Genomic DNA, 26,667 nt, shown 5'->3' on the forward strand with positions numbered 1-26,667 from the left:
GTAATAGAAGTGTACAACGATTGTACAGCCATGTTACCACTCTGAAATCAGAGCTCCAGTGTACAGAACCCAGCAAATCCAACATTTGCTGCAGTGTTTTAAGGAAAGCTATTTAGTAGCCACAAGACAAGTTGGCAGAAAAGGCTTTAAATTATAGGACAACACGGGTGGCACATAAGATTGCCGTCGATCTTCGGCAGGTGATATATAAAAAGGTTCAATAAAACATGTGGAGGGGGGAGAATCTTAATTCAGACTGCCACAATTGCTATGCTTCTTTAAAAAGTTTTTTTTAGTTCCAATCGGAACGGAACAGTATGTTCTTGAAGATAAGAATCTGTGTCCAAGAGGTGGTGCCATGCGTCAGAAATGTAATAGACTATTCTGATATACTACACCTCCACCCGTGTCAGCCTCAGGGATAATTAGCTTTCCTCTCTGGAGGGGGTCATACTATAAGAATTTATTTTACATTCTGCAGCTTCTTTAAAAAAAAAAAAAAATCCTCTTTCACTAATTTTCAAAAAAAATAATCTAAATGCTGTATTATCCTTTAAAATGTCTAAAGTGAAACTGAACAAGAGCTTTTGAAAAATCATTCAAAAATTATCATTGTCATTAGCATTTAACAAACGAACAAGATCCAAGAGAGCCAATTCTTCACAATTAGTATCCAATCTAAAATGTGAAGGATTTATATTCTCACAAATCCAAAAACAGGAACAAATCCATTTCAAAACAAAGGATGTCCATTGATGAGTCCACTTTTTCAACTGAGGATTTAACAGCCTCCCCTTTCCTCCTTGTGTACCATTATTTTTATTGATTTTTATTTGGGGGGGGGGGGGGGAGAATAGTGTTAAACGTGGAGGTGACAGAGTTGAAACCATCTCGTGTCTGACGAGATCTTTCCCTCTGGAGAGAAGAGGGGGGAAAAACCAAAACCAAAATGTTCCTCATCTTGTGGCGCGGAAATGGCCTAAAAGTCATTTTTCATAGATCATTTTTGTACAGATTTTCATATGTTCTCATTACATACATTTATAAATGTATATTTTATTACCATGTGATATATAGATGCCCTTTTTACTAATTGATGTACACATTTTTTTCCCCCACAGTTGATATTATTTAAAATTATTAATCACATAACTGCACTTTCTATATTTCATAATACTTTATATGAAATCACGGTCAATATCCAAATGATTAAAATAGAAATTAATTTCATTTGACATTAATTAATATTATATTTGTATATTTCAATTATATATGGGGGTATATCGACGTAGACACAAACAAAAAGGTAAGGGCGGCCGTGAATCTGTTTGTGCTGGTTTGTTCTTACTTGGTATGTCATTCCACATGTTATGTAACTTATGTGTACAGCTAATCTCTATTTACAGGCATACCCCGCTTTAAGGACACTCACTTTAAGTACACTCGCGAGTAAGTACATATCGCCCAATAGGCAAACGGCAGCTCGCGCATGCGCTTGTCATCACGTCCTGAACAGCAATACCAGCTCCCTACCTGTACCGAAGCTGTGCGCAAGCGGGGAGACTATAGAGCCTGTTACAAATGCGTTATTTACATCAGTTATGCACGTATATGATGATTGCAGTACAGTACATGCATCGGTAAATGGGGAAAAGGTAGTGCTTCACTTTAAGTACATTTTCGCTTTACATACATGCTCCGGTCCCATTGCGTACGTTAATGCGGGGTATGTATATAGCGCCCACAGTGTAATCAGCGCTGTATACGATACAACACAGTACAGGGAATAATAATACAATAAGCGCAATAAACAAGGTCAGACAATAGGAAATCCTTGCCCCTGTACCGCGCTGCGGAATATGTTGGCACTTTACAAATAAAGGCTAATAATTACATACCCACTTTGTCCCATATATACCAATTCAGAACGCACATTTTTGGGGTCAGGTTACATTTTTGCATATGTTTGCTGATTGAGAAATGTTTATGAGGAATGAACACAATCTCTTCAATTTACCAATATTAACATTGTCATCACTGATATCTTTGTTTTTATTACATTCCCAAGTATGAGGGTTAAATATTATTTAATTAGGTTTATGTTTAATAATGTTAAATATCTATTAAATAATAGGACTGGGTATATACGGTTTCTGATAAATCTCTGCAATTACCCCATGACGATGCACTATACGTGTGAAATGCGTAGGGATTGTTGGAAACGTTCGTCTCCGGTTGAGTTACTGCTGTCGGGCTCGGGTGCAGACCGTACAGAGATGCCATTGTATGTGTGGCACTCCCAGCGTATTTTATCTAGAGCTCTAGATTTTGTATTTAAATAGTAAGTTTAGCTATTGCTCTGATTTCTTTTAAAAGATACTTACCTCGGTGCACTCTGTCATCTCATGTTTTGGTCTGCGACTGACTATAGGAGACTTGGATCGCTCCATGTAAGAGGTGCTGCAAAAGGAGGTTCATGTTGCAGTTCTGTGACTAAATAACCTTGCCGATGACTTTTGTTTGAAATTTTCTACCTTGAGGAATCCCAGCCAATTCAAGCATTGGGAGGTACACAGAAGTATCAAGAGCACATGCATGCGCTTAGATCATTTATGAATGTGTGATTGATGAATATGCGATTGATAGCTTCTCCCTAGAACATGGAACAGCTGACGCCTCAGAGGAGGTAAAGAAACCTGGACTAAAGCAAGGGTCCCCTGTTCTGTATTAGCCACCGTTGCAGAGGCATGCAAATGGGTCCCAAAGACTGGCAGAAAGACAGGCGGCACACAAGTAAAAATAAATAGGGGTTTTCAAAATGCGTTGAAGAACGATGACAGTGTTAGTTTGAAATACACAGGCTTGTGTCCCAAGTCACTTGCGCTCTTGGCTCTAGTATTTAATAAAACAGTGATGATACGATAGGAATAAAGTATAATTATTATTAATCTGCTAGAAGGGCCAGCAAAAAACTGCAAGCACCTGTGATTAGTGAACAAGATGTGGTCAGCATCAGAATGTGGTTTAACACCACACACCCCCACACTGAAAAAAAAAAAAAGAAGTGTCCCAGGTAAACCTACCTTTAAAATTTTTAATGACCAACTTCCTGGAAGCCGCAGGCTTGGAGGACAGGGACGATGGTTTGGTTAGTCCATTAGTGTGCTCAGCCAGGGCGGAGAAGTTGGCTTTCTTCTGAGCTTCTTGTGCCATGGCAGCGCCGGGCAGTACCCCTAGCAGCAGAATCGAAGGACCAAGTCCTGGCAGAAGCTCCCAGGCAGATTAGTCCGAGATAAACACGCGGGTCTATCTGCAATTACTCATTGGAAACCTGTGTGTGATAGAAACAAGACATCTGGGAACAGTGATACAAACTAGAAATATAAATTGTGTCTAGTCCATCTCTTCAGTTGGAAGGAGCATGCAACACATCTGTGCTAATGGTGCATCTTCCCATTGAAATGTGAACTGATGAGGGTAAAGTAGCCCCACGTAACAGGTCAAAAACTATTCTCTCCAACAGCTTCTAAGTCTAATGTTGAAGGAAGTTATGTATTTGCATACTGGTAAAAATTAAAATGCTTTTTTTTCTCTGGGTCCGCTGAAATCAAAACATATCAGCTATCTATGTTAATCTGTTTGACTAAATCTGGCTTCATAATCACTATCCATTAGTGATGAACCAGGTATCCGGAAATTACCCGGTAACCGGCATACCCGGTCATATTTTCAGTACCCGGATCTGGCACCAGGGGGCTGGAACCCGGTGACGGGTAATTTCCGTTCTGCTCTGCCCCCCTCGGTCCTCCTCTTTGAGGACGGCAGGAGCAGAGCAGCAGAATACTTACCTGCAGTCGCCGGTGGAGGGTGAGGAGGATCACGGCGACATCCTGGTGGCGGTTGGAACAGCAGAAGACATCCTTCAGGCGGTGGCAGCAGAGGATGTCATTCTTCAGTCGGTTGGAGCAGCAGAAGACATCCTGGTGCAGGCAGAGGAACATGTGACCAGAGAAGGAGCATTACTACAGGACAGCCGAGGAGGAGCTGACCAGAATTTGGATGTCGCGGTCTTCCCTGGCTGTCCAATAGTAACGCTCCTGCTCCGGTAACATGTTCCTCTCCTCCTACCAGCACTGGCTGTGAGGGATGACGTCCTCTGCTTCCGCCGGCTAAAGGAGTTCTTGCGCTGCTCCCACCGCCACCAGGATGTCGCCGTGGTCCTCCTTACTCTCCGCCTGCAGGTAAGCCAAAACTACTCGGCCAGGTACCTGGTTGGGTAATTTAAAAAAAAAAAAAAAAAAAAAAACACACAACAACAAATTCAGCTCTAGTTTTGTGAAACTCGCCAAAAGCATTTGGTTACCACAGAATAATAATAAAAAAAAAAAAAAGTATTTAAAAATGCTAATATTTGTCCGATTTTTCTTAAACCCATGCCATTATTATTAGTTCATTGTTCTCAGTTCACAGGTGACTGCCCTTTTATATGAAATTTGCTAATAGCTCACCATTATTCCTTTTTGTTACTTTTTTTTCTTTCTTCAAAACGTTTGTAATATTACAAAAAAAAAATTTTTTTAAATGCAGCGGGCAATGGTCAAACGGCATAAAAATGTAAGAGAGAGGAGAATAGAGGAGAATAGAGGAGAATAGAGGAGAATAGAGGAGAAGAGAGGAGAAGAGAGGAGGAGAGAAGAGAGAGGAGAATTTTCCCAGTGTAGCTGAAGGAGGAATACAAGGAGCGAACAACTAAATAATCATGTTTCAGGTTACTTTTATCAACTAGTTAACAGGTGAACATTTTGTTCTTCATCGTTGGAAGTCAAAATTAAACATTTTGTGATCTATAAAAATATTATTTTTGTACAAGCGTTGGTCCCAGTAAATATAAATTCTGTACCCATGTGGCCCCTTTATAACACCCACTGTGTGATGGTGTATTTATCAGAGCGGGTCTCACATTAATGCTACACTTTTATACACTGAGCAGTCACCTTGAAATGTTGTTGTCTGTGGTAGAATAAAATTATTTAGACGGCTTGTACAACAATATTTACCGTGCAGTGCACAATTACAGCAGCAAGAGGAGAAAAGCAATCCATGGCTTTCTTGTATTTAAACTGATTTATAAAGTTTGTGCAACTACCGGTATGTTGAATATGCAGCACACTCCTTTGGGCACAGAAGGGACAAGGATATCCAACTGTTAGTCTACTAAAGTGATTTATTCGTCCCTGGCCAATATCTATTAAGTAGAAAATAGCAATTTTATGAACCTGTACAGATTGGCTCACTGACCTTTTCCATAAGTTTGTAGATTCGAAAATATAGAGGCATTATGTATAACAGGACTCAGAAATGCTCTGTAATTCAATGATAAACCAAAGTTATTGGCAAGAAGGTCCAATGCATTATAATGTGAAGCCGTGGCTCTTTGTCAAGGAAGCTCCATAATGATGCTCACCGTATAACGGATAGGAGTCAGAGGGAGACCAGTCATACGCCCTTAACATAGATTTACTTTCAAATGGTGTGTATGTGTGTATGAATGTGTGTGTCTGTAACTTTACCTTACCTCGTCTCAGGCGACGCGTTGCCATGGCAACGTGACGTCACTTGACGCTAGAGACAAGGAAAGGAGGGGGGCGCGAGCGGGGGTGCTGAAAGGGGGACAAGTTTACGCACCCCTACGCTAATGTGAGAGCGGGAGAATGACGGCACCCGACATTTCGCTTCCTCAGTTGAAACCTCATTTGACCAATTTAAAAAGGAGGAGTGCATGCGAGTTTGTTTACATTTCTCCCACCTTACTACTCCTGGCTGCATACGACACGGATAATGGCAGTAAAGAAAAAAAACAAGCGATGCTACCAAGAAAAAGTCCACGTAATAGGCAAAAAAAAGTTCATCTCCAAAAAAAATGAAATCCCAGACGGTTTTTAAACTCGAGAAGAATTGTCCCATGAAGTCAGTGATTCTCACTGATGTCATACAATAACTGGATAGCCTTTGAAGCATTGAAACAAACACGCTGAGTGCAGGCTCACTAACCTAATAATTGAGGCACATGTTATATGTCTGCAGGATCGCAGCACTGTGGCATAAGTCCGTAGTGTGTCGAGTATAAACTGAAAAGATCACTCACTCCGTTTATCCATGAGTCCTGTCGGCGTGCTCCTGCCGAGAAAAGATCAATGTAGAGGTTCGGCTGTGAGGCGGTGCAGCTACCTTTGGGAAAAAATGCCAAACCGGACTGCCGTCTACTGTTTGTTTTTATTTTTTAGTGTGGACTATGGGACACTGCTTAAAAGTTGAAACTAGGTTATCACATCATTTTGTTAAGAATCGAGCAGTGCCACTTCAAACTTTTTTATTATATGTTTGTATACCCTCAGCTCCTCTGTCCCGAGTAGCACATCCCCCATCTGTGATTAAGAATAGGCGATGATACAGATACTTCAGGTGTGCGGCGGTTCCAATTTCTTAGCGCCATGTCGTCACGGGTCAGGGGCGCTCTGCGTATTTAAGATCAGTGTTTTTTACTGTTTACTTTTTGATACAGCGCAGGTATCTGCTTGAAACGCGCAAGAGGATTTTTTCTTTTTGAATAGATGTGACAATAAAATCCATTTTGTTCTATAGTATACTGCAGTCCGATTTGGCATTTTTTGGCTGCATACTGCCTTGTGGATAATTCCTAGGGCTGCTTGAGCGTGTATTATGAAACAGGTACCTACTGTATACAGTGCCTGAAGATACCATTGTTTACCCAATCGCTCGTGATAAGAGTCAGTGAAGTTTGTGAAAAGCTTCCTAAGCATTTGGTTCTCATGTCACTGAAACATTCAGTGGGGGGAAAAATAAAATACTTATACTTGCCCCAAAATAAAAGAATACACGTGGCCAGTTAACCCCTTGATTGCTAAAGACCACAATGTGTCCAAGTCTTCTGACACAAGAAGTAAACATTTTCAGTTAATTTTGGTCCGAGAAGAGACTTCCCCAATTGAAATAAACTGCATGTGCTGCCAAATACACAGATCCCATTTCAAGGGACAGGTTCAGGCAGTACTGCGCTCATTACCCAGGCCCACTTACCTCCAATCGTATAGGTGAGAGGTAGTAAATCAGGTGGCTTCCTTATACCTGACAGAAGGGAGAGCAGCACTTTTCTACGCACGCCCACTCTGTAGACTTTGGGGACTAAAAATAAAATAAAAAAAAGAAAGGGGGGAAACACATTATTAGATATGCTGGAAGTCTTTCTGTTCGCGTGACTACGTAGTTTCAAAGGATGCATGACCTCCCTTTTTCATTCCCTCTAGAACCTGAGCCTACAATATGTCGATGGCAAGTTTGATGGTTAACCCCTATGCCTAACAATGCATTGCAGAATCAACCGGCGGCGAAAGGATTAATAGCACCCAGTCAATTTCATACCATTCCCCTCAGCGGCAAGTTCATCAAAATCTTACACACACTGCTCTCAATCACTTGGTTTTGGTAGTTTGAGGGAGATCTCTACATTTGTAGAAGAGTTGTTAACAGGGGCAAATTTGATATGCAAAACAGGTAACAGAACTGAAACTTATCCTGAAAAACTGAAGTTTCACAGAGTGAGGGGCCTTAATGAGCAGAGGTATGAACAAAGATTATTCCTGAAGGAAAAGGAGCAATGCTAATTTAACTACCACTTTTTACAACTTCAACAGTTATCGTTACCCCTATACATTATAATAGGGTCAGCTGACACCCAGCAGTTACCCACTATACACGCTAATAGGGTAATCTCACACGCAGCAATTGCTTCCTAAATATTAGGATATTGTCACCCCACACACACACCAGTTACCCCCTAAAGATTATGATAGTGTCAACACACACGTTAACCTTTATAGATTATGTGTCACGTCATACACATCAGTTACCCTACATCTATTATAATATAACGTTACACACACAACCTACTATACATTATAAGTGTCACCTATATGCCAGTTATCCCATATAGATTAGTGTCACCGTGTACACACGTAACTCTCTATAGATTATAATAGTGTCACCACACGCACGCTACTCCCTAGGCCTAGATTGCCACCACACACACACACACACACACCAGTTCCCCATATAGATTACAATAGTATCACACCACACACAAATTACCCCTATAGATTATAAGTGTCACCACACACCAGTTACCCCTGTAGATTATGATAGTGTCACACACAAACAGTTGACCCTATAGATAATAGTATCGCCACACACAAGTTACTGATATAGATTATAATTGTCACCACACGGAGCCATTAACCCTATAGATTATAAGTGTCGCACCATATACACACATCAGTTACCCATATAGATTATAAGGGTTACCACACACAGCAGTTGCCCCTATAGATTATAATTGTCACCACACACACACACAATATAGTGTCACGTCTCCCACACACAGCCGTGCATGCAGAGTCCCGGGCGGGTGCAGGCTGGGGCCGCGCACACACACAGCGCCTCCTCTCCGCTCCCTATCGCACACTCACCGCGGCCTATGCGGCCTGCATGTTCCCCGGGGTGTGAGTAGCAGCTCCCTATCGCACACAGGGGGGGGGGGGGGGACCCGCTGGCCGCCTCACTACTGCTCCTGTGCTCGGCTGCACTGCCAGCAAGATGGCTCCTCTCCTATTTATTAATTAATTCATGCACGGACCGACCTCCACCGGGGATCTCGGGAGCGGCAGCAAGGCGGGAGCATTTGAAATGATTTCCTACCCTCCTTACTACTGCACCTGGTGTGTGTGTGTGTGTGAGTATACATACAAGTGGTGTACAATATCTACGTAGATACATATGCTGCTGACATGTTTATAATAATGGTGTTGCCAGGGAAGTGTATAATGCCAACAATATATTCCGCGTGTTTATACATGGGAATAGAAGACACACACGGGTATAATAAATGCGCCAGGCCCCGCGGTGTTTGTAACATGCTATGTGCGGTGTCACACTGCACTGAGCCGCACCGCTATAGCGGGAGGGAGGAGGGGGGGGGTGTCAGTCTGCAGACAATGCATGTGACGTCACACAGACGCACAGGAATCCCCCGGGTTGTGTTTGGAACACGGAGGTTACGCACAGAGCGCGAGATCTGCCTGCGCCCCGCCCCCCGCTCTGTCACCATAGTAACAGCGGCGCCGCGTCCCCGTGCGATTGTCGACGGAGTGGCGCCAGCAACCGTCGAAGTTTGATTACGTGTCCACAGAAGCTGTACGCTTGTAGCGTCCATCTTTGATATTGGCAAAGCTGTTCCACTGAGGACGACTGCAATAATGTGTGAGGGGGATAGTCGGGACAGGCAGAAATCCAGCCACAGCGATCTCGTGTGACATGTGACGTCTCAGCACCCGCCTCTCACATACCTCAATGTGAAGCTTGTCACACGCTGCAAACAATCCTCTTGTAACCTGTCCGCATCCTGTTTTTATGCCTCTGTCGGGTTATTTGACGCCTTTCCCCCCCAGGATTCACTCCGTGCTATCCTCTCCAAAGCAGATGAGGGGCTCCTGCCCGCACATAAGATGGCCACAAATAGCTAAGAGATGCAGTTAGTGCTTCCGGGTCACGTGCAGCATCAGACGTCGCTTCCTGTGTTGACCCCCTAAGCTCCCGCCCCCACACCCCAAATCCAGAGGTAAGTGATCGGCGGCGCCCATAACTAAATCCCAGACATGTCACTGACTCACAGTCTCAGTAAGGTTTGGCATCAGTCACAAACCCCCCTTGATATGTTGTGATTGAGATGTTATTGCCTTGGTCCGGAAGCTACACATGTCTCGGATTTCCGTCCCTGGCGTAGAGACACCGGGAGAACAGGTGGAGACGTTAATGCCAAGGCTGCTGCTGCTGCGGCATCATTAACATGTGCACGGTGTTACAATAAGACATGTTTGTACCGATGGAGGACCTGGAAGTGAACATGGTTTTCACTAGTATTGCTCTTTCACAAATCGATATCACTATGTGGTTGTTTTATTTTATTGAAGTCAGTGCTGGTACCTGAATATATATGATCCAGACATGTTGAGTTATCCTGTTTGTCTGTGGGCTTTTAATATGGGTAAGCTGATCCTTACAAGCAGACACACACGGGTAACACTTTTATCGCTGAATGGACATGCAACGCTTTTCAATGTGTTGCTGGTCTCTTCAGCACTGATTGGGTTAAGAGAACAGGGACATACAGTGATTGAAAGGAATTGCCCGACACTGACTGGAGTAGGGATCACGACATGAAGATACACAACACATCGTTCTGTCTATAGCTGTCGTTGTCGGCTTACATGCTCTGCTCTATCTGAATCCCACACCTGCTCCCATTGAGGAGTGTACAATCCACACTGGCAGGGGATAGGGTATGGCAGGGGAGGCTTATTTCCCCTCGATGCCAACTGCAACCACTTCACAGGTCAGAAAGAGGGCCCCAACTTAATTCACTCACCACCCATTGTGTGTGTGTTTTCTCTGTGCTGGGTGTCACTGCTTGCTGTCTTTAATCCTTCGCTGCTGAGCTGCTTGCAATGTGTTACAGAGCAGAACAATATTTCTATGGTCCCAGTTTCAACAAAAGCATATTATGATAGGCATAGATAGTCCGGAAATCAGAATGTTTAGTAATCCTTTTTTTTTTTTTTTTTTTTTTTTTTTTAAATCATCCACCACCCCAGTCAAATCTAAGACGGTAACGGTAGCGGAGCAGGACCTGAGCTAGCTGATTGTTTTACTCCATGTATCCTCACTGTGACAAGTATATGTTGTTCCTTTTTAGTATAAAAAGATTTGCACAGGTAACTACGGCAGTTTCTTCACCACCTGATAAACAGCAACCATTTTGCTCTGCACTTACATTATTCTGCTGGATAATGTTATTAAATACCTGTTTATTATATTTTCTGTTTTCCTTCGGAAGTTTTAGGGCATAAGCTTTCACTTCATGTACCAGTACGCCGGCAGGTTAACACGTTTTGACACAAAAAAAAAAAGAGTGAACACAGTCAACTAATATTCTAAGTGAATACACATTATTTTTTAACAGGACTTGAAATTGACTGCAGTCCAGAGCAGGAAAGATGGCGCACATTACCATCAATCAGTATTTGCAACAGGTATTGTATGTGTAAGCAATGTTTTGACTGTGAGAAAAAGACTATAATGTTAGCCCAAAATAACAAGGCTATCACTATACGACTATTGCAACTTGTCTAATTCGTTAATGTCACAAATTACATTTAAAAAAAACCCTGAATGGTTACCGCCTCATTCATGCGGATATAGCACTCGTTCTACTTTACATTTCATTTAGTATTCGTGACCCAGTTCTTAAACCCTGGTGATTCCAAGAAATACATTGCCTTACTCTAAACATGTACAGTACTTACAGTAAAGTGTTGTGCTGTTAGCACCACAGATTCCCAGCTGTGGGCAGTGTTTCACCTTAGGTTTATCTTGTAACGCTATCATTTGTTTATCATGTTTGTGTTTGAGGAGTTGCAGATGTTTTTAGACACAGAAGTGGCAGTACTCATTCATTGCTATTTTTGGGGTTAATATAGGTGCAGGAGGCCATTGACTCAAAGCATGGTGTGTTTTGCGCAGAACTGGTTTCATTCAGGCACCCTCATGTTGCAAACCCAAGATTGCAGGTAAGAGAACCTCTCATCTCACAAACTGTGCATATGTATCTTAAGAATATTTGTTTCTACATCGAGGCAGCTGAGGTTTTTTTACATTTGGCACTTGATCAAAAATCTGCTTTGCTATACAAGTGATTCAAGAATTTCTGTTTAAAAGATTCAATTAATAAGATGCTACCTACAATATTGCATCTCTGTATTTACTCTGTGAGGAATAGAAGATGTGATTAGAGTAAGGTATACGTCTCTGGTCTTAACACAACAAATCTGTCACGTTTGGGTCATTTGGAGGGCAAAAGGGTTACGTTCTGATTATTCCTCCAGGATCTCTTTTCTTTGTGATAATTACCAGTGAAAAGTCTTACCTTCACTGTAGTGTCTGCAGTCCAGCATTACTTGCATATTTAGAAACACAAAAGTGAATGCAGTTTAAGAATAAGTATCAATCTCTTTATTAATGTGATGTAATACACTTCAATATTTTAGTATAACATATTCCTACAGAGGCACATGGTCTTCTTGCCTTTCGACCCTTCCGATATGTGTTGCACCAAGCAGGACGCCACAAGTTCTACACCTTCTTCTTCTGAGTGTAACGGGCTGGAGCTGTGAACATAAATTCAATCCTGTCATTGATATTCTCCCTTTGTGGCAGGCACATTCCTAAGGGCGTAATGTTAAACCTAGTCGTCCTTTTCTTTTATCTGGTAGTTGCCGGCACCAGAGGAGAAGTGTCAGCAGGTCCTGGAGCCTCCGTATGATGAGATGTTTGCGGCTCATTTAAGGTAAGGCCTGGGACATAGTAAGCGCTTAGGTGCTGCTGCTCGCTCTCGCTTGCTGCCGCTCGCTCTACCAGGAGCTTTTTGCTGTCCTTACAGAGGAGACAGCAAGCGCTTGGGAGGCGGGTATTACTGTGTGTGTGTCACTTGGTAGCTGTCAGTGTGTGTGTGTCACTTTGAAGTGGTCTGTGTGTTTGTGTGTCACTGGGGAACGTGTGTGTGTGTGTGTGTGTGTATATTATATAATATTTTAAAAATGAAAAAAAAGACATGTTGTGAGAATAAATTATTTATTAACATTGTGCAACTTTGATAAATATATTCACGCATGCGCGCGCGCGCACATGCATACACACACACACACATGCATACAAAGGCGCACACACACACACACAATGCACACACACACACACACACACACACACATATACATACACACACACACACAGGCACACATATACATACACACACACACAGGCACACACTGCATACATATACACACATGCATACACACCACACACACATACACATGCATACACACACATACACACATAAAGGCACACACACACATAAAGGCACACACACATAAAGGCACACACACATAAAGGCACACACACACACACATGCATACACACACACAAAGGCACACACATACACACATGCATACACATACACACACACACAATGCACACACACACAATGCACACACACATGCACACACACACACACACACACACAAAGGCACACACACACATGCATACACATGCATACACATACACACAAAGGCACACACACATGCATACACACGCACATGCACACACACACATGCTTACACATACACACATACACATGCATACACACACAAAGGCACACACACACACACATGCAGGCACACACACGCACACACACGCACACACATAGGCACGCACACACGCACACGCACATGCAGGCACGCACACACACATAAAGGCACACACACATAAAGGCACACACACATAAAGGCACACACACACACACATGCATACACACACACAAAGGCACACACATACACACATGCATACACATACACACACACACAATGCACACACACACATGCACACACACACACACACACACACACACAAAGGCACACACACACATGCATACACATGCATACACATACACACAAAGGCACACACACATGCATACACACGCACATGCACACACACACATGCACACACATGCTTACACATACACACATACACATGCATACACACACAAAGGCACACACACACACACACATGCAGGCGCACACACATAGGCACGCACACACGCACACGCACATGCAGGCACGCACACACACACATACACACACACATGCACACACATATACATACACACACACACAGGCACACACACACACGCATATACACATATGCATACACATACACATGCATACACACACACACAAACACAAAGGCACGCACACACACACACACACACACATACACACACACACGCACACAATGCACACATGCACACACACACACACACACACAATGCACACATGCACACACACACATGCACACACACAGATATGTACACACACACATGCACACACTTGCATACACATACACACACACACATACACAAAGGCACACATGCATACACACATGTATACACATACACACACATACACACACACACACACACATGCATACACACACATACACATACACACACACATGCATGCACACGCACACGCACAGACACACACACACACACAGGAGACATGGATCGGGGCAGAAGGGGGACAGACCATCAGGGGCGGGCCGGCGGCGGGCGCGTCACTGGCCGGGGGCGGGCCAGTGACGTCACGGAGCTGGTTCGCCCTCATTGGGCGAACCGCTCACGTGACCGGCCTGTCTCGCCAGCAAGCGGGGGAATTTTAAATTCTCCCAAGACCTGTGCTTCCGCAAGCACGCGGAAGCGCAGGTGAGACCCTACTAAAGCCGCTCTAATTGCGGCTGTAGGGGCTCAGTGCTGAGCGGGAGCGCGCCTCAGCGCGCTTCCGCCAGCAAGCAACTAACATGTACGGGGCCTAAGAATGTGCCAAACTATATCTTCTTCATTTTGTGGGATTAACACTTTTTTTTCTGTGGGCCCCTCAACACTCCATACTGGGAATTTCAAATAGTTTTTGCTGTTCACACATAATATGCAAAGTGTGGATATCAGGGGTACCCCTAAAACGAATGGAGGAAAACCCCCAGGTAAAAACACAGCAAAAGGCATGTTCGAAATGGAAGAGGAAAAAGCTCATCACCTCATATACTTTCAGGGTGTGTTACTACAGGAGGGCCCCGGGTATACGGCGGGTTCCGTTCCAGGGGCCCACCGTATAGTGAAAATTGCCGGAAAGCGAATCCGGCGATTTTCAGTTGTTTTGCATGCGCAAATCGTCATTTTTGCCAGTCTGCGCATGCGCGACTTCAGATTCAAGATGGCGACCCCCTTCTCGGTGCCGCTGTATCGGCGGGGCGCCGAGAACCGGGGCCCCGCTGTACTTTAGATTAATTTTTGGAGTAATTTCTGCCTAAGGCTGCGCTTATAGTGCCGACGACACGACGTCGCTGGAAAATCAAATAGAGATGACTTCCAGCGATCACGACCAATCCGTCGCTCCATTGCGTCGCGCTTACTATAAGCGCACGCGACTGCGGCAATGCATTTGTTGTCGCCGGCACTATAAGCGCAGCCTAACTGTTTGTTGAGCAAGTTATCATTTTAACTGAGATTAATATACCCGTTTAATTTTTTTTTTTCCTAGGTGTACATATGCTGTTGCAAACCATGATTTTGTCGAGGCGTACAAGTGCCAAACTGTTGTAGTTCAATATCCTTTTTATGCGAAGGAACTAGATACTGAGGACAGCGCTTAAAGAGGCCACATGCTCGTCCACAAGGCATTTCAATTAAATGCTGGGGACAGCGCAAGGCCTATGTACTCTATCCTACCTTGGCTCAGAAGACGCTTTGCTGTGGCGACACGGTGTCACTTGACTTCGCATCACATAACCCCCCTGCATCATTTGACACTGTAGGAAGGCAGGGGAGGGGGGGGGGGCATGAACATGGGATGAGAGGTGGCAGGGGGGTGCAGCACCTGAACTTTGCACACCCCTGCCTTAATGCACGATGACGGGTGCAATAACGTCTTTCAGCTGTATGTACATTAATGGGGAGGAATTGAGCAGCAGCGTGCATTGCATGTGGAATGAGTGTCCCCTCAGTGTGATGAAGAGGGCGGGCACTCATGGGGACATCATCAGGCTTGTATGGTTTCCGAGTCCCGTAGATTGCACATGCAAAAAGCATTCTCTCCGAGAAACTCAAACCCGTTTGTTAATCCTGATTTTGCACGACGAGATTGTAAAGTGTACTTTTTCTTAACATGTCACATCCTTTTTGAAAACCTTCCAGGCCCATAAAGAAGAAAATTGGTAAGTATGCCGGTGATGTAAGACCAGCTGATAAGAGAATGTCATTTAAAAAAAAATACATTTAGAGGCACAAACCATTTCAAAATGAATTGGCTTGCTGTAAAGCCATCTTCTTGTTAGAGAAGAGGGAAGCGCCGTTAAGATAAATGGAGTTTGAGGCTTCCCTGACCAATAGGAATACCGCTTCATAGAATAGCACCGAATAATAATAATTGGGAGCACATTCATATCTCTGACAGGTCTGCAATCCTGCTTTTCACCATTATCTAGCATGCAATGCTGTCACTGTAGCTAGGGATTCTGGGTATTAACATGCAAACGCGCACACAGTATCACCTTTTGTTTCATGTCCATTTTACACTATACGGTGGAGGGTTTTTGTCAGTTGTTTACCTACCATAACTTATTAAATAATAATAAAACTGCAGAGCGAGGGACACTAAATAGTGATTCTCCATTAATGTGTTGTAGTTGAAAGGAAGTCCACAGTAATTTAATTACTCGTCCGAGAATATTTGGGGGCATTTTGTTATTGCCTGTGCTCTTTATTTATTTGTTCTCTGATGATTCGGTTAATATCGCAGAATAGCTTCCACGTATTGATTGAAGTACCATGTTTTTCTGTGCTCTTTACCTTTTCAGGGCCTTGCATATCATGTATGCAATCACACTTGACTTGCGGATATTTGCTAATAATGTAAGTAGCTAAAGAGAAAGGCGTTCTCATTGGGCTGGTAGACCACTACTTACTTTATTTTGCAACCCAGATACTCGCCCTCTCTTTTCTCCAAACATTGGTCAATATTTTAGCAGCAGACCTGCCAAGTCTCACTGATTGGGAATGAGTCTCGCTCATGACAGAGATAATAATTTCAACTTTTTTTAAAGCATACACGCGCCAACCTTCCTTCGAGTCACTTTTGGACCGCTCTGTAATGATGCTTAACAGATTTGAAGTTACTTGTGTACAATGCAGTTTGTGAATCCGCGCTCGTGCTGTCTTGAATACGCTCTGGCAAGCAATCCCTTTGCTGCTAGGTGTACAGGAGTCACTCCCCGTAATCTCCTAAACAGATAGAACCCCTTAGGGTATTTCTCCAAACATGCACACAGCGCACCAGGGATTAGGTAATTCAATATTTAATAAGATCACAATGGATCCTCTGGTTAAAATACCAGCTAAAAATGTTAATACAATAAATCAACAAATGTGATCACCAATGGTGAAACAAGTGAACAGTAAATGCAACTAATCAAAATAGCATACAACTACTGTGAATAAGTGAAAAACAATAATACCTTCAACGAGCATTACACTATAAATATAATGCAAATATACACAAAATAAAATACTCTAGTAAAAAAGGGGAGATGATAAACACACATAAATCAGTGAACCATATACAAAATAAATACACAGTGAAAGTGCATAAACAGTGCAAAGGTCACACACATCACTGCTGATACTTCCAGGTAGGGATCTTTCACCTGACGAAGTACCTAGTACGAAACGCGTCATGGTCACGTGAGGCTGTCTGAGCGCGCTTGTCCATTGGTGGAAGATCCCTACCAGGAAGTATCAGCAGTGATGTGTGTGCCGAGGAGTAGCTTCAGCCCGGACCTTTCACATCAGTGGCTCCCTCTATGTCCTGTCTGATTTTCCATGGTGAGTGCATCTTTCCCCATTAGTGGCCTGTTTTAGAACACTTTATGGTTTTTTATTTAGAGTCATTGGGTTGTCAGTTGTTGTATTGTGTCATTGTGTACACTTGATATAGATCACAATACATGTATGATTTATATTGACCTTTGCACTGTTTATGCACTTTCACTGTGTATTTATTTTGTATATGATTCACTGATTTGTGTGTTTATCATCTCCCCTTTTTTACTCGGGTATTTTATTTTGTGTATATTTGCATTATATTTATTGTGTAATGCTCGTTGAAGGTATTATTGTTTTTCACTTATTCACAGTAGTTGTTTGCTATTTTGATTAGTTGCATGTACTGTTCACTTGTTTCACCATTGGTGATCACATTTGTTGATTTATTGTATTAACATTTTTAGCTGGTATTTTAACCAGAGGATCCATTGTGATCGTCTTAAATATTGGATTACCTAATCCCTGATGTGCTGTGTACTTGTGTACAAAGTCCGATTTATAGTTAACATTAGGGTTGTATTAAGACAGGTTATACCCCCTTGAGTTAATTTATGTATAGTCAATGAGGTAGTGGCATTTTTAGGGGCTATCAAATAGAGGCTGCCTCCTTGTAACCCTACATCCGAGTATCTTTTGCCATTTGTGCAGGTTTTGAATATTAGACCGGTCTTGTCCTATAGACGAGTTTACATACTCCTGTTAAGGGAAGGGCTCTAATCGGCATGGAATTGGTCAGCTGCTGAACCGGCATTACCACTCCCTGCACAATGTGTAGCATGCACACGGGGGAAGGACAGAAGGAATTGAAGTACAGGATAGAAGTGGCATTCAATGTCAGACAATAAAAAGTGCATTATTTATTGTATCCTGTTAGGCTGACCAACAGCTGGTGAAGAAAGGGAAGGGCAAAATAGGGGATATGTTAGAAAAAGCTGCTGAGCTGTTGATGAGCTGCTTCAGAGTATGTGCCAGTGATACGTGAGTTTTTATTTTTCCCCATTTCTTTGTTTTGATGAAAAATATATATATACCCCACAAAACCATGCTCTCCCCAAAACCATGCCCTTCCCACATAGCCACCTGCCCTACAAAGCACCCCCCCCCCCCACAAAAAACTCCTCCCTATTATTAAAAGTTGCCAATCGGCTCCATTTCAAGCTGTGGTACCTCCTACCTGCTAATAGGAGCTGATTTGCAGTAATATGAGCTCCAGGGACCCCTGGTTCTGAGATGCTTACCTTCGAAGATGCCCCCAGTAGCATCCCCTGTTGGGGAAACAAAATGGAGTTTTAAATCTCCCGCAGTATGCAGACCAATAGAAAGCTGCGAATTACACTCAGCCCGTGTACTGCGGGAGATTTAAGAACCAGGAAGTATCGGAGGTAAGTTCTCGGGGGGGTGGGGGGGAAAGGGTGCTCCCAAGACCCCTTGCTTCCCAGCGATCCTAATAAAGGGGGTTATACTTGGTAAACACCTGTCGGCTTTTAAACCTGCCACTGTCCTGAGTTCACATTTGTTCTAGGAGAGACTGCCCTTTTATTCCACTTTAGTTATCCAGACGATAGAAGCGAATGCTATATAATCTAACCGTCCTTAAGCCAGTGCGTTACAGGCCCCTCATAGCAAAGGGGTGAAGTCTGGTTCTGACCCGCGTCAGACACACACACACACACACACACACACACACACCTTGTGTTTCACTCAAATGCTTTAGTCAAGGAGAATCAATCTGAGGTAATTGTACTGGCGACATTGTTCTTCCCCCAACGGAGTCATAGTTGGGGGGGCTGAGTCCTAGAGGTGTCTTACTGTGCGCTCGTGCCAGTTGGTTAATGATCCTCACAAAATTGTAATATTTTTCTGAAAGATGTAGCCTAAATAATAATAATAAAAAAATTTAAAAAAACTGCAACGATCAAAAGGTTTAGGTCCATATTTGCTAAGCACGTGTCTGCTATACGACACCTTCCAGCTCTGTAAGTAACCCTGTAATCAATTCACGTAAATCGACTCTAAAGTGTCTTCCAGAGCCGGATTGTATCTTATGTCAGAAGACTGCTTAGTGAATATGGGCCGTCATTTCATTTGCAAGTCATTAGACCACTGCTTACCGACATGTGCTTGGGGCCCTGCACCAGGCTATGACCATGTAGTGCATTCTCCCCGGTGCATTGTACTGTGCAACGTTTCCCTCCTTTATTGTTTTATGTATGTGTTTATCTTTTTAACACCAGACGTGCTGCTTTTGAGGACTCCAAGAAGTGGGGGATGTTGTTTCTGGTGAATCAGCTTTTCAAGATTTACTTCAAGGTATTGTGGCAGATGAGCGAACATGTGCGTATTCATTGTGAATCCCCGCCGGAGCTGTGTAAAGTGATGCTTTCTTATTACTGTACTTGCAGATCAGTAAGCTTCACTTATGCAAGCCATTAATTCGAGCCATTGATAGTTCAAATTTCAAGGACGAATACAGCATGGCACAAAGAGTCACCTTCAAGTACTATGTTGGCCGCAAAGCTATGTTTGACAGCGATTTCAAAAAAGGTATGTGGATAGGAGAGGATAATCGCATCCACGGGCTAATGCATCAATGGAATTGTCATGTATATGCCGTTTGTTGGTAGCTTTACTTTGACGTACAAATGCTGCAGAATGTATGAAATCACTTAGAAAAAAACCCAAATAGTTGAAAATGGGGTGATCTTTAGAAATGTGGCAAAATAGAAATGTTACATTATAGAATATTGTGTTCACTCATTTATTTGAACAGCATACCCAGCTTTACATCTCTCTCTCTATTTTAGCTATTGTTCCTTGTGACTATATAATATCAAAAACAGGCTTCTATATTGTCTTAGTATTGGAAGTATGTTATCAAGTTGTGTGTGGTTTTGATTTTTTTTTGTTTTTTTTTGCTGCTTTAACTTTTTCTTCTCAGCGGGTGCTCGCAAATATGGCTTTTCCATAAAAGCCTCCTCCACAAACTGAGGTCCGAGGCAATTATAGAAGGCCATTCTCAGAACTTTGCTATAAATATTACAGGAGGGATTTAGCCACCGTGTACTAGGACAAAGTTCTAGTAGCTGAATTAGTGTGAGAAATGCGGTAATCCTATTACAAATCTAACAATCGCTATTCAATACGGTTATTCATTAACCTGCAATAGTGCTGGTCGGGGCACCTATTTACAGTTAACCTCCCCCAAACAACATAACCACATTTTGTGGTACTTTAGGAAGCTATAAACACCCCAAAGCAGTTTCTCCTTCAATACACTACACTTTGCACGGTTTGCAGATTTTAGACCTGTGAGGAATTTTGTAGGGCTTTTAATATGTTTAAAATGGCAACGCCAGCCAAACAAATGACATTTTTTGAACCTGAACCAGGAGGTCCCCTGGAGCTTATGTTAGTGGTCCCCCGACGTCCGTGGACTTCCCTGGTTCTGTAGCTGCGTGTTCGGGATGAATCGGATGTCCACTGGGCAAATTGGGGAAACAATATGGCTGACAAGGTCAGGGTTCGCTCATGCGGCACATGTCGGGGATCCACCAATCAGCTCTCGGGGATTGCTGATTTAACATTGAAAAGGAGAAATGAATGGATGTTGTAGATTTGTTCAAATATATCAAAGGTATAGTGAACTGTGATGGACCTGTAATCTTTAGCTGCCCTCATCTTCTGTGTAACTATTTCCAAAACAAATTAGCATGGATGTTCATGTAATTATGGTTCCTACACAATTCATCATATCGTTGTCTCTAGCTGAGGAATACCTGTCGTTTGCTTTTGAGAACTGTCACCGCTCAAGTCAGAAGAACAAGCGTATGATTCTGATTTACTTGCTGCCAGTGAAAATGCTGTTGGTGAGTGGAAAGGAAGCCTGTTTACTGCTCGCTTTCATGGATTGTTTTCTTCAGAGATTTATCGTTACTCTCTTACTGTTTCTTTAAAACTATTTGTAGCGGTTTGGGTGTTGTGTGTTTTTTTTTTTAATAATCTGATTTAATCCTACACGTAGATATTTTTATCTTTATTACTATGACGGTTTGGAACATAGAAAATAAGTACATTTAGAGTGTTCAAAATATACAGAACAGTTTGTGTTGCAGCTAGCTTGTATTGTGTTATTTAGAATGTGATTTGGCCTGCGCAGGCCTCCGTTAGGGATCAGATATGCATCACACATACGTGACTACTAATTGAGTTTGCCCAGGGTATCCTGCATATACTGAAGTATATGACTTGGTGAAGGATGGAATACTAGACCAATCTCAAATGAAACATGTCTCTCTGCGACAAATTGTGACTACTCTAGCCAGCGTGCACAGACATCTGTTTAGTTTAATGCATGTCAAACAGACGCTCAGTGTTCCCTCTGTTGTGATATGATGGGCATGTACAATGTGCCTACAATTTCACCTGCTAAATCTGTATTTGTATGTATATATATATATATATAAAATGCTTATTTTATTGAAATGCATGCAAACTGTGTGGCCATGTTACAATACCGCGCAAAGTTGGTTACAGACCTTTTTAATGTAATGAGGTTATCTGCCATTTGTAGAAATACATGTGTGCTTCATTTTGCATGAGCGTTGTTTTGGTAACTCTAATATAGGAATTTAATAGTAACACCCGTCTCTGTTTACAGGGCCACATGCCAACTATTCAGCTGCTAAAAAAGTATGACCTGATGCAGTTTGCAGAAGTGACACAGTCTGTGAGGTATATAGTGCTTTACTAGGCTTCCCTTGACAAGGAAAGATACTGAGTGAGATGTGGGGAGTCACTGATCTGAACCATAGATCAGATAGATATTCTCTAGAACGGCAGTTCAAAGCATTGTTTTATTAGTTTCTGTAAGACATATAATGTATAGCTTAATGATCTTGGTAGTGATTTGGTGAAGTACATTTTTATTAAGCAGTCTTCTGCTATATGGAACCTTCTGAATGACACCTTATAGCAGTGGTGGACAACATGATCTACATCTAGCATAAGAGGGCTGCATCATGTAACTACTCTGTATTCTCTCTCTGTGCTGATCTCTGTCTTTATGCTGATCTCTTTCCCCCACCCCTCTCTCTCTTTCTCTGTGCTGATCTCTTCTTCCCACACGCTCTCTCTCGCTCTCTGTGCTGATCTCTCTCTTTGTGCCGATCTCTTTCCCCCACCCCTCTCTCTCTTTCTCTGTGCTGATCTCCTCTTCCCACACCCTCTCTCTCGCTCTCTGTGCTGATCTCTCTCTTTGTGCTGATTTCTTCTTTCTCGCTGTCCGTCATTCCCCGCTCTGCCTGTAGCTTCACCCCCATTTGAAGCTCTGCCCCTGTGCTCTCGCAACAGGATGAGAGGACGGGCGAAGGGACCAGGGAGAGTGGAGTTTGGGGGCCACAAGGGAAGTCCATCTGGGCCACCGGTTGCCCATCAGTGCCTTATAACCTGTTCAAAAAGGCTGTAAACTGTCTTCCAGCATCAGAAGGTGTTTTATAGCAGTACACGGCTCAGTAAATCGGAGCCTAAATATCAGACGGCTAATTACATTACCTGACCAAGGTACAGTCTATTATTCTGTTTGTCTTCACAGTGAAGGGAATCTGCTCTTACTGACTGAGGCTCTGACCAAGCATGAGACCTTCTTTATTCGATGTGGCATCTTCTTGATTCTGGAGAAGTTGAAAATCATCACGTATAGAAGCCTTTTTAAGAAAGTGTGAGTTAAGAACTCCTTCACCGACCTCAAAATATCATATGATGTATGATTCAGATGGTCATATTCAGCATCGTTTTACATTAAAACCTGGATTCTTTACTGGTTGAGATATGTTTTGTTAATTAAACAAGTATACGTTAGTGGTTTTGTACAGGAAAGTTCAACGTTTTAAAAGAGCTTCTGTGGTCTTGGAAGATAATGTACAGCAACATGTGAGTATAGTTTTAATGCTGACCTAATGAAATAAATATATATATTTATATTATAATTTTCAACGTCACTGTGCCTGAAGCAGGGGAATTTAGTTCAATCCTGGTGTCAGTCCCTTTATCTCGCTTTGCCTCAGGCATCAAAAACATAGATGGTAAGCTCTATGGGGCAGGGACCCGTGCCTGCAAAACTTCTATTTACAGTGCTGCGTATACAGTCAGCACTATAAAAGTAGGAAAAAACTATTATACTATTCTAACCATTATAGATCCTTCATTAGGTGGAAAATGTAATGTTAAATTCCCATGCTAAACCATCATGGCAAATAACCCACAGCTCTGGTTGATCCCTTAAACAAAACTTATGCTAAAACACCCCTTCACTGCTAGCAAATGAATTGCAGTTCCCACTAGCTCCAAAGAAGTACACAAAAATGAATATTTAGAGCAGAAGGCACTTTTATGTTATTATTGTGCTTTCTGTTACTATTTGGTTTGTAAGATGAGGGGCCTAGTACCCTTGTACCCAAGTCATGGAAGAGGCATTCACTTGGTGCTGTGACTTCCATAATTACACGAAAGTAAGGCACCAGCTTATACCAAATAAAATAAGTGTAGTGTGCATTTGTACTGTCCGTATACTGTATTCCATATGTCCCCCGCACTCAGGTAAAAAATGTGAAAAAACATAATGATGAATCATTTAGATGATACTGTATCTGCTCATACGTAGAAGGAAAAAAAAAGATAAACAAAAAAAAAAAAAAACTACTGACAAGACTACTACAGTGTTAGCAGGAAAGAGACATCCTTGAGACACCTGCTTTCCGTGTTATTATCTTTGTTTTGTGTAGTTTAGTCTTGTCAGTAGTTTTTTTTATCTTGTATTTTCTATGTGTGAGCAGTAAAGATCTCCCCCCCTTACCTAGTCTCTGGCGTTTCTGACGTCACGTTCCCATGGCAACGCAACGTCGTGAATGAGGCCACGCGTTGCCATGGCGACGCGTCACCAGAAGCCGCCGGAGACGAGGTAAGGGAATTTGCAGAGGCCTCGCTCCTCCTGCATTTAATTTAAATGCTTTGGGGAAGAGCGCGGGGGCTCTGACCCCTGAAATAGAGTATACGGGTAGGTGGTGCTGGCTGTCTCTTTAGATACATTTGTGTTGTCCATATTCTAGGTCTGATAACTATTTGTAATGCATCTGTTTTGGTGAAATCTAAAAGTATATAAGCAAGGCAAATCGGATATACTGACTGGCCAGTTACTTATCGTTATTACAGCTACCTGTGTCAAGTGAGGGTTCATTATGGGAAATTAAAATGTAAGGCTTTGTCTGAAAGGAAAACAAGATTAAAAATGACTAACCCCACGGTGCAACTGCTCACACAAAAAGGGGCAGCGCTCCTATCCTCAGTAGCAATGAATACATGTGGTATTGAAAGAGATGGGTAGTAAAGTGGAAACCCCTCTTAGTAACAATGTTTTGTTTACATATTGATCACAATGCACGGGTTGTCTACTTTGGTGTCGCTCTTGGATGTATTTTAGTATCGGTGTTTCCCTGCTGATTTACAGATACCTGCTGCTGAAAACTCACCAGCTCGCACTTGATGCCTTTCTGGTTGCTCTAAACTTTATGCAAGTGGAAGATGTAGATATTGATGAAGTGCAGTGTATCATAGCGAATCTTATTTACATGGTACGTGCGTTCTCTTTCATCTCCTCTTTATGCTTGGCAGTTACAGTGCAGATCAATGTAGGCACTTAATTTGCGATTAATGAACAGTATACAGAAACTTGATTTGCAAGAAGCAATATGTGACTGATCCTGCTGCTTAGACAAATATACAGTAAACAAGAGATCCTCTTTTGGCGGGGTTATACTTTGTGCATTAAAATGTACACTCCTGTTTCTAGATTGTGCGCGGTCTGAGTAATGTAGCTGGTTGAAGCAAGAGGAAATTCTTCCTGAAACATAGTATAGAATTGTACAAACGGATACGCCAATCTTCTTATTTGCATGTCTACCGTTTAAACATTGCATGGAAATCAGTTAAAAGGGGTGTTTCCTCTTGCCCGATTTTTAGTTTTAATAAATGCAGCAGTCACTTGTTTTTACAGCAATTAAATTATCTAAGCTGCGTATCGAACAGCAAAAAGACTGCCTCCCAGGGTACGCGGTACGCAATATGGCTGCCTGTTTCCAGAGGAAGTGGTGCAGCTTCCTAAATAGTTGCTATAGCAACGCAACTTCAATATATTACAAATCATTAAAAATGCCATAAAGAGTGAAAAAAAACAAATTAGGATTTTCAACAAAATTCTACTCTAAAGAATATTTAATGTTTTAGGTATTTGGATGTGCAAGTGTTAAAAAATAGAGATGTGCAACGTTTTAGTTTTTGAGTTGGCAAAAATGAAGCTTTTTTTTTGTGTGCATTTTTTTTTTTTCAATTTTTAAATCTTATTGTTTTTTAACAGTTCATCAGATTATTTGCAAAATTCGAGATAAATATTTTATTTCCCGGTAGTATTGGTGTTTAGCAAACTGACGTTTTCATGATTTTTTCCCCCAAAAGCCATGTTTCTCTCATCTCTGCTTAGGGATGTGGCGTGTTTTTTTTCTCTCTGCCATATTATGTAGCCTAAATCGTTTTTATTCTTGTATTCTATTTTAGGGTCATATTAAAGGCTACATCTCTCATCAGCATCAAAAGCTTGTGGTCAGCAAGCAAAACCCTTTCCCACCACTGTCAACAGTCTAAGTCCAGCCCTGTAAACAGAAAGATGAATGTGATGGCTTATCCAATAGTGGTTGTAAAGTCAGTCCATTAGAAACTGGCGCTACAGTACAACACTGCCTCTGTGTGTCTCTTCATTAAACAACTCTCACAGACCACGAAGGGTGCTGGTGCGCCTTACAAGCCTTGCAATTACCGAAGGTCATTTCAAGGGCAGGGGATACAGTCCTCCAGTATCCTTCACCTGTTTGAAGAAACTGCTTATTTTTACCCCCAGATTGTACATTATTTTTATTATGTATACTTTTGTCAGTTAAATAAAGGAAGTTTTGTTTTCTAAACAGCTAAATGTGTGTGGTATTTTTTTTGTTTTGTTTTTTTAA

At 42.3% G+C, this 26,667-nt stretch overlaps 2 protein-coding genes across 10 annotated transcripts in view; one reads left to right on the forward strand and one right to left on the reverse strand.

Annotated features, from left to right (window-relative positions):
- Positions 1-9,576, reverse strand: part of CUL4A (cullin 4A) — a 57,113-nt gene extending 47,537 nt beyond the window's left edge. The window contains exons 1-4 of one of the 5 annotated variants that reach the window (XM_075590641.1): positions 9,420-9,576; positions 7,099-7,203; positions 6,052-6,177; positions 3,084-3,331 (exon numbers count right to left, since the gene is read on the reverse strand). In XM_075590641.1, coding sequence (XP_075446756.1) covers positions 3,084-3,213 — 130 coding nt within the window. In that variant the 5' untranslated portion in view covers positions 3,214-3,331; positions 6,052-6,177; positions 7,099-7,203; positions 9,420-9,576. Of the gene's footprint in view, positions 1-3,083; positions 3,332-6,051; positions 6,178-7,098; positions 7,204-8,543; positions 9,058-9,419 lie in introns of those variants that run through there. The other 4 variants (XM_075590642.1, XM_075590639.1, XM_075590644.1 and 1 more) reach the window with 4 other exon arrangements.
- On the forward strand, positions 9,228-26,627 carry PCID2 (PCI domain containing 2). 5 transcript variants are annotated; one of them, XM_075590645.1, is made up of 15 exons: positions 9,229-9,691; positions 11,093-11,162; positions 11,610-11,699; positions 12,402-12,475; positions 15,279-15,344; positions 15,910-15,951; positions 16,594-16,648; positions 18,492-18,595; positions 19,852-19,927; positions 20,020-20,161; positions 21,383-21,483; positions 22,275-22,348; positions 23,208-23,333; positions 25,119-25,242; positions 26,222-26,627. In XM_075590645.1, exons 2-15 carry the CDS (start codon positions 11,127-11,129, stop codon positions 26,306-26,308), a joined length of 1,197 nt encoding a protein of 398 aa, XP_075446760.1. In that variant the 5' UTR covers positions 9,229-9,691; positions 11,093-11,126; the 3' UTR covers positions 26,309-26,627. The 5 variants fall into 5 exon arrangements, with proteins under 5 accessions (XP_075446763.1, XP_075446760.1, XP_075446761.1 ...); XM_075590646.1 differs by lacking the exon at positions 9,229-9,691 and adding an exon at positions 9,698-9,873; XM_075590648.1 differs by lacking the exon at positions 11,610-11,699 and having other exon boundaries at positions 9,228-9,691.
- The last annotated feature ends 40 nt before the right edge of the window (positions 26,628-26,667 follow it).

Source organism: Ascaphus truei, chromosome 3, assembly GCF_040206685.1.
Source record: "Ascaphus truei isolate aAscTru1 chromosome 3, aAscTru1.hap1, whole genome shotgun sequence".
Taxonomy (NCBI): Eukaryota; Metazoa; Chordata; class Amphibia; order Anura; family Ascaphidae; genus Ascaphus; species Ascaphus truei.

Excerpts from the sequence above, each read along its gene's own strand:
- PCID2 (XM_075590645.1), top strand. The coding sequence starts at position 11,127 with ATGGCGCACATTACCATCAATCAGTATTTGCAACAG. Across the intron at positions 18,596-19,851 it reads AGAGTATGTGCCAGTGATAC|ACGTGCTGCTTTTGAGGACT; the intron begins GTGAGTTTTTAT and ends TTTTAACACCAG. Across the intron at positions 22,349-23,207 it reads GAAGTGACACAGTCTGTGAG|TGAAGGGAATCTGCTCTTAC; the intron begins GTATATAGTGCT and ends TTGTCTTCACAG.